At 58.7% G+C, this 20,274-nt stretch overlaps 1 protein-coding gene across 2 annotated transcripts; it reads right to left on the bottom strand.

Annotated features, from left to right (window-relative positions):
• Nucleotides 1-627: 627 nt before the first annotated feature.
• On the bottom strand, nucleotides 628-20,271 carry VAX2 (ventral anterior homeobox 2). Of its 2 annotated transcripts, XM_085059370.1 has the most exons (4): nucleotides 19,826-20,271; nucleotides 19,134-19,403; nucleotides 14,304-14,430; nucleotides 628-2,378 (listed from the first exon to the last, which is right to left on the bottom strand). In XM_085059370.1, exons 2-4 carry the CDS (start codon nucleotides 19,399-19,401, stop codon nucleotides 1,682-1,684), a joined length of 1,092 nt encoding a protein of 363 aa, XP_084915496.1. In that variant the 5' UTR covers nucleotides 19,402-19,403; nucleotides 19,826-20,271; the 3' UTR covers nucleotides 628-1,681. The 2 variants fall into 2 exon arrangements, with proteins under 2 accessions (XP_084915496.1, XP_084915497.1); XM_085059371.1 differs by lacking the exon at nucleotides 19,826-20,271 and having other exon boundaries at nucleotides 1,758-2,378; nucleotides 14,243-14,430; nucleotides 19,134-19,431.
• Between the last annotated feature and the right edge of the window lie 3 nt (nucleotides 20,272-20,274).

The raw sequence follows: 20,274 nt of genomic DNA, 5'->3' as shown, positions 1-20,274 counted from the left end.
TGGGCAAAAGGAGCATCCCTGGGGATCACCGGAGAAGAGGGAAGAGGAGGCAGGAAACTCTCAAGGATGCTCCGACATCAGGGAACCTCCCGAAATGTCCCCCGAAATGTCCCCAAATCCCCTCCAGCCGCGAAGGTTGAGGGGTCTGGGGGACGCTTCTCCACCAGATTCCTCCCGGCGAGCCCAGGAATTTTCCAGGCTGGAAAATCGCGGCTGGGAGGAGGGAAAAGCAAAACCAAGCGAGTCCCGGGTGGGGGGTTGGGGACAGAATTCCACAGGTGGGGACAAAGCCACTTCCCTCCACCTGGATGGGCAGGGAATGGGAGCGGCGGGATCAACATAAATTAAGGGATTAGGGGGAGAGCGGAGGGTTTTGGAAAATCCCAAACATCGTTGGGATTTGCCAGAGCAATTCCAGGCAAATTCCAGGTCTGTGCCGGGGGGGCGACAGGAGGGATTGTCACACCCAAACTCTGTCCCCGTCCCTGCCTCAGTTTCCCCGCCCGAGCCATCCCGAGCTCGCCTTAAAGCGCTCCAAAGGGAGCGGAAAATAAATAATATTCCCTAAAACCGCTCCGTTTTCGGGAAAAAAATAATTACATTAAAAAAAAAAAAAAGACGGAAAGCTTCTCATAAAATCATTTATTTTAAATATTTCCCTGCAAAATCCTGGGAATTCGCGGGCCGGGGGATTTGTCCCCACAGGGAGCAGCAGCCCGGAGGGGAAGGGGGATGCTCAGTGTTAATTATCATTATTGATTAATTAATAAACAGCAGCGGGTTTGGGAGGTGTGGGGGAGCCCCCTGGGCGTGGGGAGGGGGCTCGGGGTGTCCCCCTGATCCTGTCACAGCAGTGTCCCTGCGGGAGGAGGGGACAGCGGAGGTGGTGGCACTGCGGGGTAGCTGGTGATGCCACCACAGTGTCCTGCCAAGGTGGTGACAATGCGGGGTGATGTCACCGCAGAGTGTCCTGGACAAGGTGGTGGCGCTGCGGGGCACGTGGTGATGCCACCACAGGGTACCTGGACAAGGCAAAGCCACCGCAGGATGTCCTGAACAAGGTGGTGGCACCGCAGGAGAGCTGGCAAAGGTGATGCCACCACAGGGTATCCCGCCAAGGTGACACTCACGCCACAGCATTCCCCCAGCAGCTGTCCCTGTCCCCAAGGGCCACCTCACGGAACGTCCCCAAGCCCACCCTCAGCCCCACGGAGCCCGAGGCCTGACCCCGCCCTGCAGGAAGCCATTGTCACCCTCTGCGAGCCCAGCGGCTCTCGGGAGGGACCCGGCTGTGACAGGTGACAAGGGGAGTGTGGCGGGCGCTGCAAGGCCAGTGTCATGTGTGGGTCATGGCGGTGACACCCCAGAACGGATCTGGGGGTGCTGATGGCAAAGCCGCCCTCGGTGGGGCCAGCCCCTCTCCAGAGGGGCAGATGCCACTGTCACAACTGTCCCCAACTGGCGAGGTGTCGGGACACCGCGGGGACAGAGCCCAGCGCCACCCCGCGCTGCTCCTTTCACGGTGACCCCAACAAATCCCCCGTAAGGGACACTCGCCACAGCCGCCACCCCCCGGTCCCCCGGCGCTGCTCCTGTCCCGGCGATACCTGCAGCGGGGACTCGGTGGCACCTCCAGCAGCGTCGCGGCATCCCCGGCGACACCGAGGGACCCACCAGGGTGTCACCACCTCAGCCCTGGTGACATCCACGACTCCATCAGTGCACCTGGGGAGGGCCGGGTCTCTCCCCTTCCCACGGGCGCTTCCCGCGCGTTCACATTCCCGCGTGGGCGGAATTCCCAGGGCCGCAGGGGGACAATCCGGGCGGGTGGCGGGGAGGCGACACCTTTTCTTTTTTTTTTTGTTTTTGACACCCGTTTGGCTTTAAGGGCTCGGCTTCTTGCTGGGTATAGAATTGTCCTTCCTCTCCAGCCGCGTGTAAGGCTCAAAAGCAGAAGCGCCCAGTCCGTAAGCTCCGGGCAGGTCGTGCAGGCTGCCCAGCAGCGGCGCCCCGAAACACAGCGGGCCCCCCGGCAGCCGCGGCGACGACGACGACGGCGACGGCGACGACGACGAAGCGGCGAGAGACGGGACCTGCAGGCTGAAGGCCGCCGGGGGGCTGCTGCCGCCGCCCAGCCCCGGGGACGCGGCGCCCGGCGCGGCCAAAGCGGCTCCGTTTCCCGCGGGGCTGGAGATGGGGTTGGAGGTGGGGGAGAGGAGGCTCGGCGGGGCCGGGACGGAGAGCAGGCGGCCTTGCTCCAGCAGCCGCAGGATGTTGCAGGTGGCGAAGGACTCGGAGGTGCTGGAGGAGCGTTTCTCAGAGTCCCTGCTCTGGTCCTTCTTCTGCTTCGTGCGGCGGTTCTGGAACCACACCTTGACCTGCGGAGGGATGGAGGGAGGGATGGGGAGGGAGGGATGGAGGGAGGGAAGGACGGACGGAAAGAGAGCGCGGGGGTGGCCGGGGAGAGAGAGGCGAGAAGCAGGAGAGAGCGAGAGATACGAGAGAGAGACATTAAATCAAATAAACGCCCAAGCGAGATCCTCCCTCCGCCGCGGGCGATGCCCTGAGCCGCTCCCGCCGGCCGCTGCCAGGGAAAAGGGAGAATTCCTGCGGGACCGGCGGCGACAGGGGCTGGAGACTGCGGGTGGGACCTCGGGAATGGGAGAACAGCGATGGAAACCCGGGAATGGGAGAACCGGGATGGGGTTTGGGACAGGAGCCCATGGATGGGACCTCAGGCTGCTGTCCTTGGGATGGGACCCCAGGAATGGGACCTGGGACAGGATCCCAGGGATGGGATTCCAGGGATTCAAGGCTCCTGTCTCTGGGATGGGACCCCAGGAATGGGACCCTGGGGACGGGGAGCCCAGAGCTCGGGGCTGAGTCCCTCCCGCGCCATGCTCGGCTCTCCCTGGGCTGGATCTGCCGGGACGGGCTGGATTGCTCCTCAGCCCCAAATTCGTGTCCCCCCGCCTGCAAACCCTTCCCTGGCCGGGGAGTAGGATGACACGGGAGGGGACAGGGTGGCTTCTGGTGGCTCTGGATTTCTGGGTCACACCCAGCTGGGGACACGCGCACCCCACCCTGGCCGGGCTGCAGGAGCGAGTCCAGGCTGAGCCCCGGCGGGGTCCCAAAACTGCCCCTGCCTCCCACTAAACTCCCCCTCGAGAGGGTAACCCCGCTTCCCTCTCTCCCTGGCAGAGCAGAGGGGCAGGAGAGGCAGAGAGAGAGACAGAGAGAGGCGGGAGGGACGGACAGACGGACAGACGGGCACGGAGGTGAGGGGAGGACACGGATGGGAAAACACTCGGGTTAGAGCGCGGCGGGCGCGGGGGGCGACACGAGCGGGAGGGACCCCGCGAGGCCAGCCGGTCCCGGACTCCTGGGAGTCACCGGCAGCGCGCTGGGGACACGCCAGGCCCTCGGTGACACGCCTGGCCCTCGGTGACACGCCTGGCCCTCGGTGACACGCCAGGCCCTCGGTGACACGCCAGGCCCTCGGTGACACGGCCCGCGCGCGTCCCTCGGCACAAAGGAGCCACAGTGCGGAGCTAATGGAGCGTGGGGGGGAGGAGGTCCCGGAGCCCCGGCCCCTCCCCAGGGACGCTGGGGGATATCGACACCTCGGGGACATCGCCTCCCGGGGCTACCGGGGGACTCTGACACCTCAGGGACATCTCCTGCCGGGGACACCAGGCAATGCCAGCCCGCGGCCTCCCCTCCTTTCCCACGTGGGATTCCTCACTGGTCACTCTATGCTGACCACTGGGATGGTTTTGGGCACAGTCCCCTGTCCCTGGGCACGGTGACCTGACACAGAATTGTCCCATCTCTTGGAGCCGCCGAATCCTGGGAATTGCAGATCCCAAACTCGCAGTGGTGGAGACAAACGGGACCCAGGCAACCCCAAAACCCACCTAATTAGCGACACCTTAATGAAGGCCCAGTGTGATTCCATACAGGAATGCACATTCCCAGCACTCTGAGCTCCAAATATTCCCCATCCAGCAATTCAGGAGGAGCAGGAATTCAGAAAAATCCCTCAGTGGAATTTTGTGTCTCCAAGCTCCAATGTCCAGCCTGGCCCTGGACACTGCAGGGATCCAGGAGCACCACAGCTGCTCTGGCAATTCCAGCCCAGCCCCTCCCCACCCTCCCAGCCAGGAATTCCTTCCCAAAATCCCATCTAAATCTCCACGTTCCCGGTGGGAAGCCATTCCCTGTATCCTGTCCCTCCATGCTCCTGCTTTGATGGGATTCCAGACAATCCCTGCTGATCCCACCAAGGTTTCCCAGAGCAGCTGTGGTGTCCCTGGAAATGTCCAAGGCCAGGCTGGACACTGGGGCTTGGAGCAGCCTGGGATAGTGGGAGGTGTCAGGGTTGGAACGGGATGGGATTTCAGATCCCTTTCCACCCAAACCATTCCATGGCTCCTCGATGATCCTGACATGGAATTCCACCCTGGAATGGCAGCACTGTGGTCCTTAGAGGAAGAGGAACCTTTCCCAGGAGGTTCCCTCACCCCGAATTCCCCTCTCCAGCTCCTTTTCATGCCCACCACATTCCAGATCCCAAAAATGTCCCCTCAGGGTGACCCGAGCCCTTCCCCACCCATCCTTGTGACATCTCCGAGTTTGTCCCCAACCTGTCCCCAATTAGTGGCTCCCTGTCCTTTTCAGCCTCCATTATCCTCAAGTTCCTCCTGGTGGACGTGGATCAGCTCAATCCCTGACAGATCCATGAGTAATTCCCCTCCGGCCTCATCCTCCATCCTCTTCCATCTCTCCTCAACTCCAGCTCCTCCCATTCCGCTTTCCTCCACAAATCCCACTGGAAACTTTCCCAAATCGGCTTTGGCGAGGTTTTCCTTCCCGAAAAAGGCAAATTCCTTCCCCCATCATTCCTGGGCCAACTGGTAGCATGATGGTGACACCATTCCCACTTTATCCCAGAGAAAAGGCAGGGAATATTCCCGGTGGGCACCAATCCAGAATATCTTTTTTCTGGAATATCTTTTTTCCTGCCGATCCATGGCGGGAAGGAGGGTGAGGCCATCTTTTCCCAAGGAAAACCAATTCCCAAATGTTTCACTCTGGGGACAGCAAGGACATCCACCTGGGAGGTCACTGGGAAAGGGAGGAGGAATCCCAGGAATCGCCCACGGCTGCTGATGGCTCTAAATCCCCACATGTGAAATTCCAGTGGGGTCGGACCTGGATACACGGAAACGCCTCTGGATGTGCCTGGGGAGCAGGACACGGGAGGTGACATGTGCAGGGGACACTGCAGGGACAGAGAGGATGGAGCCATGCAGAGGAGATGGCTGGGAAAAGCTCCGGGAGAGGCAGTGTGTGAGACACGGATCCTGGGAGGTGTGAGGAGAGCAGGGATTTATAAATCCCACAATTCCAGAATGGTTTGGGATGAGAGGGACCTTAAATCTCATCCAGTTCCATGTTCAGGGACAATTCCCACCATCCCAGGTAGCTCTAAGTGACATCCAAGCTGGCCTTGGACACTGCAGGGATCCAGGGGCACCACAGCTGCTCTGGCAATTCCAGCCCAGCCCCTCCCCACCCTCCCAGCCAGCAATCCCTCATTCCCAACATCCCAGCCCAACCTCCCCTTTCCCACTGGGAAGCCATTCCCTGTCTCCTGTCCCTCCATGCCTTGTCCCCAGTCCCTCTGCAGCTCTCCTGGAGCCCCTTTAGGCCCTGCCAGGGGCTCGGAGCTATGACATTGTGTAAAATATTAAATAGTGGGAAATTAAATAGATATAAAAATGATACAGATACAATATTTATATACTATATAAATATATATTTGTTGTTCTATACTATATATCTCTTTATATTTTATTATTTTAATTTTCTATGTTATATGAAATATTCTATAGTCTAAATATTTTATATTATTATATAACTATAGTAATTATTAGGATAGTAATATATAACTACTATAAATATATAACTATATATTATACATAATAGACAATAGATGAAGTACATATATAATATATAGTGTACATATACAATACATCAGGTATTTAATGTCATATATAATGTATGACATATATTTTATATGGTATATTTTTTTAGATTATATATTTATATATAGTGATATTGATATTGATGTTTTCCCTATCTTATTTTAAATTTTAATTTTTAAATTTTTTTTTAATTCTCTTGCTTTCTATTACATTTTACTGAATTCTATTCTATTTTACTTTATTTTATTTTGCTCTGTCCTACCCTATTTAATTTTATCTTGCTTTGCTTTATTTTATTTATTTTATTTTATTTTATTTTCCTTTTTTTCCAATCTATTCAATTTCCTTTTTATTTCCCACTATTTTATTTTATTTTATTTTATTTTATTTTATTTTATTCCATTTAATTTAATTTCATTTCATTTCATTTCATTTCATTGCTATTTTCATCTCACTATTTTAATTTCCCACTGCCAACTCCACAACCAAACAATCCCCCGAGATCCCCCTGGATTTTCTCCTCATCCCGCAGATCCCTTCCCTAAGGAATTCTCCCCACTGGCCCCACCATCCTCCATCCAGGAAGGTGTCACCTCCCCAGCTCCCTGGCACCTGGAATGTCATCCCAAATGTCACCGCGCTCGGAATGCCAGAGCCCGGCGCTCCAGAGAGTTTGGATCCAGCCAGAATCCGAGGGGCTGGATGTGCTTCCCAAACCAGATCCTTGGGATGAGGTCGTGTCTCCCACATCTCCCCGACTGCCCCAATTCCCTGATCCTGGGGAGGGTGCGGCAAGCAGCGCATGGAGATGGGAATAAAAATGGGAATGCGGCGTTATCCGGAGCCTACGGAATCACCTGGAGCCCACAGTGTCGCTCTGTGCCGGTGACATGCGACATTGGTGCCGTGGCGCATCCCCAGCTGTGCCAATAGTGTGGTTTTCCATGGGCACTGGGATGGAGCCCACGAGGGGTTGGATCTGTGGGATCTTGGGGTGTGACCCTGGAGAGCACTGGAGCCCTCCGGGATTGCTTCTCCGGAGATGCTGGAATGCTGCTCCCATCCCTGCCCTTCCCCAGATACTTCTGAGCCACAAAAGGAATTATTCCCGGGGGGGAAATCCAGACGGAGACCCTTCCTCTGGGAAGGCAAAGGTTGGGAGCTCATCATTCCACGGATCTCAGCGATCTGGGGATTTGTGGAGTGTTTCGGCTCAGTAACTGCCCGCCCATCCATCCATCCATCCATCCATCTGTCCATCCATCCATCCGTCCATCCATCCCGGCATCCCAAAGCACCACACGGACAGGACCGGGAAATGCCCTCTTCTCAATATGGCTGCCGCTTTCCATCCTCATCCGCAGCTTCCCGTCGCGGTGGGAATTGCTCCCGAGCCATTCCTGCGGGATTCCACACCCCATCCCTGCCCACCCAGGAATATCATCACCACACGCTCCAGCACTCCCACATTCCCAAAAAGCACCACAGCCTGTTTTCCCAGCATTTCTCCGCCCAACAGGACAACCCTGAACCTGCTCCACGGCTCTGGGGCCAGGGTCGTGTTTGGGGTTTTTAGCAGTGTTTGTTTTTGGTGTCCCTGCCCTGCCGCTGACCCCATCCATTTGTCCATCCATTCATTTGTCCGTCCATCCATCCATCCATCCATCCATCCCGGCATCCCAAAGCACCACACCGACAGGACTGGGAAATGCCCTCTTCTCAATATGGCTGCCGTTTTCCATCCTCATCCGCAGCTTTTCATCGCGGTGGGAATCTCTCCCGAGCCATTCCTGCGGGATCCCAATTCTCCATCCCTGCCCACCCAGGAATACCATCCAGCACTCCCACATTCCCAAAAAGCACCAGAGCCCATTTTCCCAGCATTTCTCCGCCCAACGGGACAACCCTGACCCTGCTCCGCGGCTCTGGGGCCAGGGCCATGTTTGGGGTTTTTAGCGGTGTTTGTTTTTGGTGTCCCTGCCCCGCCGCTGACCCCGGCGCCGTCACGCGCCCCTGGCACACATGTGGCCCCCGGCTCCGCCATCCCGCGCTATTCCTGGCTGCCGAGCGGGAATTGGCCGGGATTAGCTCCCACCGCCGGCAGCTGACGCCCGTTGGGAGCCTGCGCTCCGCCATCATCCCGCACCACCTTCCTGCTCCTCCTCCTGACCCCTGTTTTCCACCTCTTCCTCCTCTCTCCGGCCCCACTGGGACTTGTATCCCAAATCCTGGATCCCGAATCCCGGATCCCGGCGTTGCGTAACCCATAGGGACCGCTGCCCGAACCCGCGGGTTTCATAACGGCAAAACGTGACCTTTCCGCCTCTTCCCGTGCTGAGCGGGGACGGATTCATCCCTAGGCTCCCATTCCAGCACATCCAGCTTGCCAACCATTCCAAACCCTCCGCCACGGCCTTTGGGAATGGAATTCCAACCGCCAGTGCAGTGGGAATTGTTGCCCACCCTCATCCCGTAGCCCATTCCCACAGCAGTCCCCTTCCCGCCGCCAATCCAAAATTCCCGCCAGAAGCCAGGCCTGTGTCTGGCTCCTGCTCCAAAATTCCAGATTTTCCCAGCTTTGCAGCCAGGAAACCTCGCGGGTGCTTGGGAAATGGGAAATTCGGAGATCCCGATGAAGCTGGGGGGTGAATTCCGCCGTTTTTGGGGTGTTGGGAAGCGCTGGGATGGATGGGGACACCAGGCAGTCCCAGGGGTCTGGATTGGACTCCGGGTGGGAATTCCAGCCCCAGGATCGGGACCAGCTCCAAAACTCAACAAAAACCACCGCCGAACCCAAATCCCATCATTTGCCAGGAAAACATTTAAATCGCACCCAGCTGGAAGATATTGGGATCACCCTGGGATCACCCAGTTCTGCTTCATCGGGAATCAAAATTTTCCATCAGAAATCCTGAAATCCATGGAATTTTTTTTTATTTTTGGGGGTGGGATGGAAAATGCTTAATGATAGAAATTCCAGCGAATTATTCCCGCTTTTTTCACATCAGTGCTTAAGGAACTGTGGAGATCCCTGGATATTTTGCGATCCCAAACATCCAACTCATCTCTCCCACAGCTCCCAATTTCCCGCTGCCCCTTTTTTTAGGAACGCTCACCAAAAATCCATAATTTCTCATCTCCCCGCACCGTTTTTGGGATGCCAGAATTTGGGAGGCTCCCAGGGTCGTGCCAGCCTGTCCCTGTCACCATGGTGTCCCTGCTTGGGCCTGGCTTTGCCGTCCCCCCCACGCCCCCGCGGCCAGGAGGGGCTGGGATTAGCTGGGCCACGTGAGCTGGGTTTGCTCCAGGAACGTGCTCTGACGCAGGCCGGGATGTGGGAATGGGAGCCAGCACCTCCTGGAGGTGCCCAAATCCTGGGAATCTCCACTGGGTTACTGGGATTTAGGATCACCATCCCTTCTGGGTGCTTTCGGCATCCAGGCGCGACCCGATCCCGTTAAATGTGGGATCGTTTGGGATGATGTCCCCTAATGCCACCTGCTCCCAAGGATTTGGCAGCTGCAGGATGCTGCTCCCAGATCCTCTGGAATAGCCCAGATTCCTCATGGAAGTGAGTCAGGGAATTGCTCCAGGAAAACAGGGTGGGAGAGTTCATCCCATCCTGGGAAAACTTCACCGGAAGGGATGGGAAGAACCATTGAATCCCAGAATTCCCAGCTGGTTTGGGCTGGAAGCCTTTTTTCCATGAGCAGGGACACCCTCCACTATCCCAGGTTGCTCCAAGCCCTGTCCAACCTGGCCTTGGACAATTCCAGGAATCCAGGGGTAGCCACAGCTTCTCTGGGAAATCCATCCCAGTTCCTCTCCACCTCACAGGGAGGAATTTTTTCCCAACGTCCCAGCCATCCCTTCCCTCTGCAAGTTCCAAAATCCCAGTCCAGCGGGAAATGGGAATCGCGGGGTTTTGGGGCTCCTGGCTCTTCCCAACCTCATTTTTCCTGCTTTTTTTTCCCGGGAGAGGAAAACTTGTGGCAGCTCCAGCCCTTGTCCCCATGTTCTGTCCCTGTGGGGACCTGGAGCCATTAACGACCGGAGGTGATTAATTTTTAATGGCCTCCTCTTAATTACTGGGCTATAAATAGACCTTCCCAGCCTTTCCCAGATGTTTTGCTCCATGCTGGGAATCCCGGGATGCTCCAGGGGGTGTTGGGTCACTGGTAGGGATGGAGTTGTAGGGCGGCCTAGGAGTTGTCCCCAGAAAGTTCTGGATGGAGCCCATGGGAACACCAGGAGAATCCCACGGATTCACCAGCAGCCAGGCAGGCAAAAATCATGGAATTATGGGATCATTTAGGTTGGAAAAAACCCTTGGAGACTCCTGAATCCAACCATTCCACCAGCACTGCCAAGGCCACCGTGTCCCCAAGTGCCACATCCACAGGGATGGCAAATCCCCCCAGGAATGGGGGGCAGTTGGAAAACCCTTTCCATGAAGGAATTTTCCCAAAAACCCAACCCAAACCTTCCCTGGCCCAATCCTCATCCCAAGTGTCACCTCCCTGAGAAGGGCTGGAAAACACGGGGATCACCTGAACCTGAGCCTGGCATTGAACTCCTGACCTGGAGAGCAAATCCCTTCATCCAGCCCATCCCATCCCACCCCATCCCTCCTGGCGAGGGATTTGTGGGAATTACGCCCCCTCTGCCACCCCCCCAGGGTCCTTCTGCTTCCTGGGATTTTCCATCCCATAATGACACTGAGAAGGGGAACTTTTCCCTTCGTGATGCTGGTGGGATTTCCCGGAGAAAGCCAAATCCATGGATGTGGGATGCCCTCGGGATTTGGGATGGGTTTGGGATGCCTCCCTGCCGCTTCCCAGCTCATCCCAAGGATGTCAGAGCTCGCCTCGGCATCTCCATTAAAATATTCTCCGGTGAAAACATTCCCCAGGTTAATTAAACTCGTTTAGCGTTAATCATATCCATGGATTAATTAGGAAAAGCACTGGGAGGCAGAGTGGATCCTGGGGGGGAAGAGGAATTCCCTGGATGGACAGAAGCAATTTTCCCTGAGCAGGAGAGGCTCTGGAATTCCCTCCCTCTCTCCTGGGTGATTCCTGTCTCCCTTGGGTGATCCCTCCTCTTCCCTGGGCGATCCCATCCTCTCTCCCGGGTGTTTCCCATCTTTCCTGAGTGATCCCTGCTCTTCCTGGACGATCCCACACTCACTCCTGGATGATTCCCATTTTTCCTGCGTGATCTCCCTCTCCTCTGGGTGATTTTCCTTCTTTGAGTGATCCCAGCTCTCCCTGAATGATCCCACCCTCATCCTGGGATCCTTCCTCTCCTCTCAGTCATTCCCTCACTCCCTGCCTGATCCTCCCCAATCCTGGAGCAGGACTCGGAGCCAAGAAATCCCAAACCCCGCACTTCCCAACCCATCCTGCCTCCAACTCAGCCAAACAGCGGGATCAGGTGCCGGGAAAGTAAAATAACAGCCTTAAAAAAATCCCCCCTTTTTTTTTTTCCCCGCCTCCAGCAGGATTTCTGCAGGATCCCAGCCCGGCCGGTGGCTCTGCTCCCGGGAACGCTGGGCTGCAGCATTCCAGCTGCGATGACACCGTGTCTCTTCCCATCTCATCACATTCCCTCCTCGCCGGGATGAATCATCCTCCTGCCCTCTTCCCAAACATCCACAGGCACAAAAAATCCCATCCCTGGTGGCTCCTTTTCCTTCAGGCTTCCCATCACATCCAGAGGGTGTTTGCACTGGGAAAAGTCAGGAAAAAGGAAAAGTCCTGGTCTTGGAAGCAAAATCCAGTCCAGGGAGAGGGTGGGAAGAATCTGTCATCCTTGTCCCCAAAAAAAAGAGCCAGGAGATGCTGGTGGTTGGGATCTACCACCAAAAGTCCCTAAATCCATAAATCCAGGGAGCTGCTCTGGGATCGAATCACCAGAAGCACCCAAAATCCTGGGATTGCCGCAAAAGTTGGATTTCTCCCTGTTTGGAGGAGCTGGGTGGGACAGGAGGGGTTGGTGGTGACTTTTTCCTCTCCAGGCTACATCCTGGTGGGATCAGCACCTTTCAGACCCAGAGGAGGCTTGGAAAACTTGGTCTGGCCAGGAATTCCTGGAATTCCTGAGGAAAACATCCTGGCCATGAAAAGCCAGGGATAGGAAAAGGGGGATATCAAACCATCCCTGTGGAAGAGGAGGAGGAATTTGGGAATGAATCCCTTGATGGCTGGAGAGGGACAGGCAGCTGGGGGGGAGCCAGGAAAGTTCTGGAAACTGGGAATTCGCTCCAGGGAAGGAAATGGTGTGAAAAGCACGGAAAGGAATTTAAGGAGACAGGGATGAAGGAGGGAAGAAGGTGCGGGAAGGGGGAGAGGAGAGGAGAAGCGACAGCGCCTGGCCTACGGGTTGGGAATTTTCTCACCCAGGGATGGAGGCAACCATGAGGCTCCAGAGCAGCGGGAAAGGATGGGAATTTTATCCCTAAGGAAAGGCTGCGCCCTCCCAACTCTGGCATTCTGATGGGCACATCCTCTGTGTCCCTGGCTGGCACGGCTGAGCCCACGGAGGGACGCTGGGAAGAGGGATTTGGGAAGAGGAATTTGGAAAGAGGGATCCCATGCTGGGGACACAATGCTTGTCCCTTGTCCTGGAATGGCCAAATCCATCCCTGTCACTCCTGGCTCCACGGAGGTGACACTGGAATCCCAGGAAACGGGATTCCCGTGCAGTTCCCAGTTCCCTGGGATCCTCTGCTCCTGCTTTCCACAGTCCCTCGTGGCCCTGTGGGGGTGACATTGGGACAGTGGGAAGAGGGACCTCGGGAAAGGGACTCTACACTGGCTGCCTGTGCCAGGGGACTGAGCTGTTCCCGCAGTGTGACATGGCCAAGTCCACCTGTGACACTCCCAGTGCCATGGAGGTGACACTGGGACCATGGAAAGAGCAATCCTGGGAAGACGAACACGAGGAAGAAGAACACCAGGAATTTGGACTCTGAGAAGAAGGAGTCATCATTGGCTGCCTGTGCCAGGGGACAAAGCTGTTCCCGCAGTGTGACACGGCCAAAGCCCACCTGGGACTGTCCCAGCACCATGGAGCTGACATTGGAACTGTGGGAAGAGAAATCCCGGGAAGAGGAACACCAGGAGGAACTCTGGGAAGAGGGATCCCTCACCAGAGGCTTGTGTTGGGGACATGAAGCTGTTCCCACACATGACACAGCCAAGCCCTCCTGTGACACTGCCAGCACCATGGAGGTGACACCGGGACCTTGGGAATGGGGACACCAGGGCATTTCTCTCCTGACCACAGCACAGCTGAATCCCACCCCAAATCATCCTCCTCACCAAAATTCCCCTATTCCACCACCACAAAAATCCCGGAATGCTGATTTTTCCCCACATCCCACCCCTCGGAGCTGGAATGCCGATGGCCGGGATGGGTTTGTTCCACAAAAAGTGTGGGAAAAATTGGAATTATTTCCTGTGGGAATCGAGGGAAGCGATGCTGTTGCCAGACCTGGCAGGGAAGGGACAGGCGGGGCTGGGGGGCTGCTCTGAATTGCAGAATAATCATAAAATTAATAAAAATATAATATTATTATTAATATTGTAATATTATATTAATATGATTAATAATATAATTTAATTCGTCATTATTACTCCTTAATTACAAATTTCCAAGCCAAAGCCATCATGACCTCATCAAGGCACCAACCTCTCCTCTCTCCCAGCTCTCGCCAGTGCCAGAAAACCAGGAAAATCCCTCCCTAGTATCCAAGAGCAAGACATCCAGGGCCAATTCCAGTGACATCCCGCAGGAAAATCCAGGAAAACCAGGAAAATCCCTTCCAGTCATCCAAGAGGAAGACATCCAGGGCCAATTCCAGCGACATCCCCATCCTGCCAGGATTGCGGTGCGGGAAAAGGGGGAGCAGATCCTACACATCCCGATTCCCACGGTGTTCTCGATGTCCCACCGCTGCTTTCCTGCTTTTTGCAGGATCACGGAATGGGTTAGGTTGGAAAAGACCTCAGTGCCCATCCAGGGACACTTTCCCCCATCCCAGGTTGCTCCAAGGCTTTGCCGGACACTCCGAGGGGACACCATAGTCCCCCCAGGGTTGTCCCCAGTGCTATCTCAACCATTCCATAGCCGCGGGAAGACAAGGATGGAGAAGAACCATCACCGCGAACGCCACGCGCAGTGTCCCCAGTCCCCCGAAGGCTCGGGGACGCGGCCGCCACGATGTCCCCAAGCCCCGCGGGTCTCACCTGGGTCTCGGAGAGGTTGAGCTGCCGCGCTAACTCCGTCCTTTCCCGGCCCACCACGTACTGGCAGCGCTGGAATTCCAGCTCCAGGCGGTAGAGCTGCTCCGCCGTGAAGGACGTCCGCGTCCGCTTGGGCCGGTCCAGGTCCAGCCCTTTGGGCAGCACGATCTCCCGGATCGTCCCTTTGGCATCTGCGCGGGAAACGGGGAGAACCGTCAGGGAAAAAAAAGAATTTCAGGGTTGGGAGGGGAAAAAATGGGAAAAAATCCCCGAAAATCTGGTTATTGGGGGGAAAATGGTAAATAAATGGAATTGAAGACAGGCTGGATGAGGAGGATCCATGGGAATTCTACAAGCTCGGTTCTTTCCTCCGGCCCCAAATGCAGAGAGTTTAGAAATATCCAGGGAAAGGCAACAAATCTCCATCAATTGGAGATTTTTTCTTCTCCATTAAAAAAGGATTTTTTAAGACATAAATTTAAGCTGTAAAATTTTTTGGGAAAACTGAGTGTTTCATCCTGGAAATAATAGTTTGGAAAGCCAGGTGGAAAAATGGGATTTATGCCAAGGATGAATTAGAATTAAGGATTTTTTAATATAATTTTTATATATTTTTTACTATAATTTTCATGTATTTTTAAATTTCCGTCCTTCCTTGGGAATACTGGGAAAATCGACCTCTATTACATTTCCCATCTCTCCAGAATTATCCTCACTGAAGGAATATTCTCTTGGAAACTCGGCTCCCATTTTGGGGTGGTTTTCCATGAAAGGACAAGTTTGGCCGTGGATTTCACGAGGTTGGGAATATCCAGGGAAAAAAAAGCTGGAGGGTTTGACTCCCACATCAGCTCCATCCCTTGGGAAGTGGCTCGTGGCCACTCTGGAGGAGCCTCGGTGGCTTCACTTCCCATTGGAAAAGGATTAACTCGATCAAAAAATCAACAGGAATTCTGTCCCAGCTCCCAGGAATTAAAACAAGCCTTGGGAATCACCCACCAGGATCTTCCCAGATCCCAAATCCCGACTCTCCCAGAGCTCCAGTGGCACCAGTGCTGAACTGGTTTGGGTGAGCCATCCCTGCAGAGCTGCCAGGGGCTTTTCCCGAGGGTTAAAATGCAGCCGGGAAGTCGCTCCAAGGGAGCAGCCCCAAGCCAGGCCTGGATTTTGGGATGCAGGATCCCAGTTCTGGAGGGATCGTGGTTGGAGGTCAATGGCTCTCCCTCTCTCTGGCTGAGCCGGGCATGAAGGGATTGTAAAATTCCTGGGGTGGGAAGAAGGAAAACAGCAAGGAGAAGCTGGGAATGAGGTGATGGAGATGGGATGGGGATGGTGGATCTGCGATGGGGACGGAGGATCTGGGATGGGAATGGCAGAGCTGGGATGGGAATGGTGGTGCTGGGATGGGAACGGTGGCATTGGGATGGGAATGGTAGCACTGGGATGGGAAAGGTGGCACTGGGATGGGAATGGTAGCGCTGGAATGGGAACGGTGGCACTGCCATAGGGACGACGGAGCTGGAATGGGAACGGTGGCGCTGGAATGGGAACGGTGGCACTGCAATAGGGTCGGCAGAGCCGGGATGAGGATGAAGGAGCTGGGATGAGGGTGGTGGATCCAGCACCGGGATGGTGGGAATGCGGACCGAGCACTGATTTGGGAAAGGGACCCCAATCCCAGAACAGCTTTCCCACCGCGGAGCTGCGGGACATGGCCGAGGCGCCATCCCGGAATGCGGCACTGAACGAGTCCTGGGGGCTTGGGGACACTCAGGGTGGCACAGGCTGTGGTGGCACCGGACCCACACCCCAAACCCCACAGGCTGGCGCGGAGCTGCCGGGAAGGAAAGGGGTTGTAGGCGGATCAGCGGCTTTTCCAGCGGGATCAGGGCGCCGGGAACCATTTTGTGTGGGAAGAGCCGTGGCAGTCACGATGCCCTGGCCACGTCCGCCTTCCCGTGCCCGTGTCCCTGCCCGTGTCCCTGCCCACGCCGCAGCACCAGCACAACAACAGCCGGAGCTGCCGGGGCCACCGATCTGGGGCCGCAGCTGCGCCCTCGGCTTTAGCTCGGGCATTATTTATTGTTATCCCCCCGGCAGCTGGAGCGGCTCCGGAGGGAAGGCAGGGAAAAGGGCACGGCCACAGTGCCAGCTCGGTACAGGGGACATAAATCTGCTTGTCCCAGCCCTGCTGGCCTTTCCCTGGGATTTGGGGTGCATTTGGGGTGCTCAGGCTGTGCCCCCATTCCAGCCTTTGGAACGATCTCCTGATAGGCTTTTGCCATCCTGGAGCACCAGCACTTCCCGGAGCTGCCCGGGGGGTTCTTCAGGCCTGGGACTCGCTGGTGACACGTCCTGCTCTTGGGGACCGGGGTACAGCTGGTGGCACTGGAGCCAGGATCAGGGCTGTGGCTGAAATCCCCCAAAAGAGCACAGGACACCCAAATCCACAGGGACACCTCTGCCTGGCGCAGGGACACCCCAAGCACCTCCAAATCCACAAGGACACTTTCCTCTGGCACAGGGACACGCCAGGCACCCTCAAATCCACAGGGACACCTCTTCCTGGCACAGGGACACTTTGCCCTGGCACAGGGACACTTCACCCTGGCACAGGGACACTTTTCTCTGGCACAGGGACACCCCATCCCAGCACAGGGACCCATGCCCACTGGGGTTCCCTCGCCGCCACAGCTGCCAAGACCTTTCAGGGCAAACCCTCTGCCAGCCCCCAGCATGTCCCCTCTGTGCCATAAGGTGGCCATGGTGACATTTCAAGAAAACCTTCAAGAAGCACTGAGAATCCCTCAAGTCCTTCCCAGCGCACCCCAAACAACATTGGGGTGTCTCCACATGGTCTGCGGCCACCGGGCCCAGTGCTGGGCCAGCCCCAGGAGGGGACTGGGAGCATTCCGGGATGTGTCCCCAGCCCTGAGCAGCCACCCCTGGGGCTGCAGTGGTGACAGCAGGACCGACCCTGGTTCTGCCCGGGTCCTTTCACCGCCAAGTCCTTGTCCCGTTTAACCCCGGGAACCCCAAATCCTGATGTGATGGGGATGGCCGGGAGGTGACCGGGAGGCTCCGTCCCAGATGGACCATCCCCAGTACCGGGCAGCTGACCGAGACCCCGAGAGGACCCCGCCAATGTCAGGGGGTCTCCAGGAGCCTCGGCGTCACCGAAAACACCACGAGTGAGCACTGGAGCTGCACCAGGGCCACACCAGGACCACACTGGGACCACACTGGGGTTGGCAGCAGCTCTGTGGCTGCCGCTCCTCTCCGGGGCCAGGGTTGCTGGAGCCCTTCTCTAGGGCAGGCAGCGAAGGCGGAACTCAAAATATTTTAAAAATATATGTTAAAATACAAAAACCAACATTTTCACCTCTGGCTGTGCACTAAATCAACAAGGAGGCTCTGCCTGGGCCCAGCCGCTGCTTGGCCCTGGTCCTGCCCGGCTGTAAGAACCCGGCCGGGGCGGGTTGGGACTGGCAGCCCCGTGTCCCCGCAGCCCCGGTGGCCCCGCCACGACCCTCCCCGCCTCATTTGGGCTCAATCCCGGTGATTTGCGGCGTTTTCTCCCCGCCACCATTTTGTCCGCACCGTGGCGGCTGCAGCAAGATGGTGAGACCGGGCGCTCCCGGTGAGGGTCCCCGGGGCCGGCGGGAGCGGAGACCCTGCCCCGGCCTTCCGCACCGCCCGCCGCCCCTCTCGCAGCCCCGGGACCATCGGGACGGGCTCGGTAGGGCTGAAACCGGCGGAGGAGAGGCCTGACCCCAGCCTGACCCTGGCAGGACCGGAGGCGGCCCCGCTCCGCGACCCCCGGCGACGCGGGAACACCCCGGGAGGGACCCTGGGCTCAGCCCCGAGCGCTGCCCGCTGCTCGGTCACCGTCCCCGACTCGCACTGGGACAACCGGGCTGTGGGCGAAGGGCGCCTGTCGCGACAACCGGGGAAGAGGCTTCGGTGAGCGCGGGGCGCTTTCCCGGGATGCCCGAGCCCGGGATAACGGTGGAACAGGAGGGACCCGGCTCCGGTCCCCGCCACTCCCGCGGCGGTGAGCAGGGAGGTCACGGCCGCCGCTCCGGTCCCTGCCGCGCTGCCCAAGCGCCGGGCTGGGCACCGGGAGGCCTCGGCCCTGATCGCCGAGCGGCCGCCGAGCCGCTCCGAGCTCCGGCAGCGGCGGAGGAGCGGCAGGGACGCGGAGCATCCTCGGGATCCCGAAGCCGCGGAGCGACACCCGCACCGAGGCGACACCTTCCCGCCTGCGACACCCGCACCGGGGCGCCCCAAACTTCTCGGGGTTCGCCACAAGCCGCAACTGGTCCCGGCGAGCCCCGAACCGGCGGGGACTGAGCGCGGGCGGCGGAATACGGGATGTGGGATGCGGGACGCGGGACGCGGCGGCTCCGGGGAACGCCGAACCCCAGCCGGGGCCGAGCCGGTGATATTATAAAGGGGGAAAAAAAAAAATAAACCCCCCCTCGCCCGCCGCCGCTCCGTGACGCTTTTCTCCTGCGACATCGCTTCCAACGCCGAGCTGATGCTGTCCCCCCTCTCCCGCCGCCCGCGCGTCCCCCGCGGGGCTCCGCCGGCTCGGGGGGTCCGTGACCCCGGGGCTGTTCCCCTGCACCCCTCCCGGCCGCCCGCTGGGCACGGCCACGCTCCGAGCGCGCTCCCCGCCGAGCCCGGCTGGGGCAGCGGGCCCGCTCCGTGCCGCACGCAGCGGAGCTGGGGCAGAGGCGGCGGGGCCGGGAGGCCGGAGGTCGCAGGCGGGCAGCGCCCGGGAGCGCCCGGGATGTGCGGGAAGCGGTGCCGGGGACGCCCCGTCCTCGGAGCGGGGATCACCGGCCGGGGGAGCGGGGAGCGGGGCCGGGAGCGCGGACCGTGCCCGTACCTCGCACCAGGATGCGGCGGCAGTAATCCGCCTCGCCGGTCCCCGACGGACTCTCGGTGTCCGGGGCGCACTGCTTGGAGGAGCCGGGGCTGACCGCCGACGTTCCCGGGATGTCCTTGAAGCCGCCGCCGGTTCCGCCGCCGCCGCCGGCGCGCAGGGCGCTCTCCAGCTCCGCCCGGGTCGGCGCCGTCTCCCGGGCCCGCCCGGTGGCCGCGGGCTCGGCCAGCAGCACGGGGCTCCCGCCGGGCTCGGCCCCTCCATCGCTCATCCCTGCGGGCGCCGCGGCGGGATCAAACATCAGGAGGGAGAGAGAGACACGGGGAGAGGGAGAGAGGAGGCAAGGCTGGGCGGGGGGGATGGGAGGGAGCCCCCCCCACCCTCCCCAGACCCCTTCCCCTCCCCGCCCCTGCCCGGCCCCCCCGGGGCTCGGCGCCCCAGCTCACCCCCATGGCCGGGGACCGCCGGGGGCCGTCGCCTCCCGCCTGTCGCCCTCTCCCACCCGGGGGGCTGGCATTTAAAGCGCACCCCCCTCCCCGCCCCACCGGCCGGGGGTGGTACCGGGGGTGGGGGGGACCCGTCGGGGCGTCCCGAGAGGGTGCGAGGGTGGGGGGGGGGAAAGGAGTTTCAAACTTTGACAGGCGGCGGAGCCCCCCCAGCGCCCCCTCCCCAGCTCCACCTCCCGCTCCGGGCACCTCGCTCCGGGCAAACTTCAGGCGCTCCGGCCGCAGCCGCTGCCCTTCCATGGAGCGCCGGTCCCGGTGCGGGTCCCGCTGCCGCTGCCGCTGCCGGTGCCGGTGCGGGCGGGAAGCGGCAGGAGCGGGCACAGGGAGCCGCCGCCGGTGCCCGGGCTCGCCGCGTTGCGCTTGGGATTCGCGTGCGGGGGAAATCAATACCGGGAGATTGGGGGGGATGATTTTAGGGGGGTGGGGGGCGGGAGGGGAAAGCGAGGCCGAGGGGAGGGAGCTGCAGAGGAAGCGGCCGGGGGTGGGACCGGAGAAGAAGCCGGGTCCTTATTCCTCCGGCCCGGCCCTCCCCCGCCGCCGCGCTCCGCTGCGCATCCCCCGGCGGCCGCCGCCGGAGCCGGCAGCGAGGAGCGGGCGGCAGAGCCCCCGCCTCGCCGGGGAGCGCCGGGGGGTGACCG

This window comes from Lichenostomus cassidix, chromosome 4, assembly GCF_008360975.1.
Source record: "Lichenostomus cassidix isolate B80296 chromosome 4, HeHo_3.0, whole genome shotgun sequence".
NCBI lineage: Eukaryota > Metazoa > Chordata > Aves > Passeriformes > Meliphagidae > Lichenostomus > Lichenostomus cassidix.
This window is presented reverse-complemented; position numbering and strand designations above follow the sequence as displayed.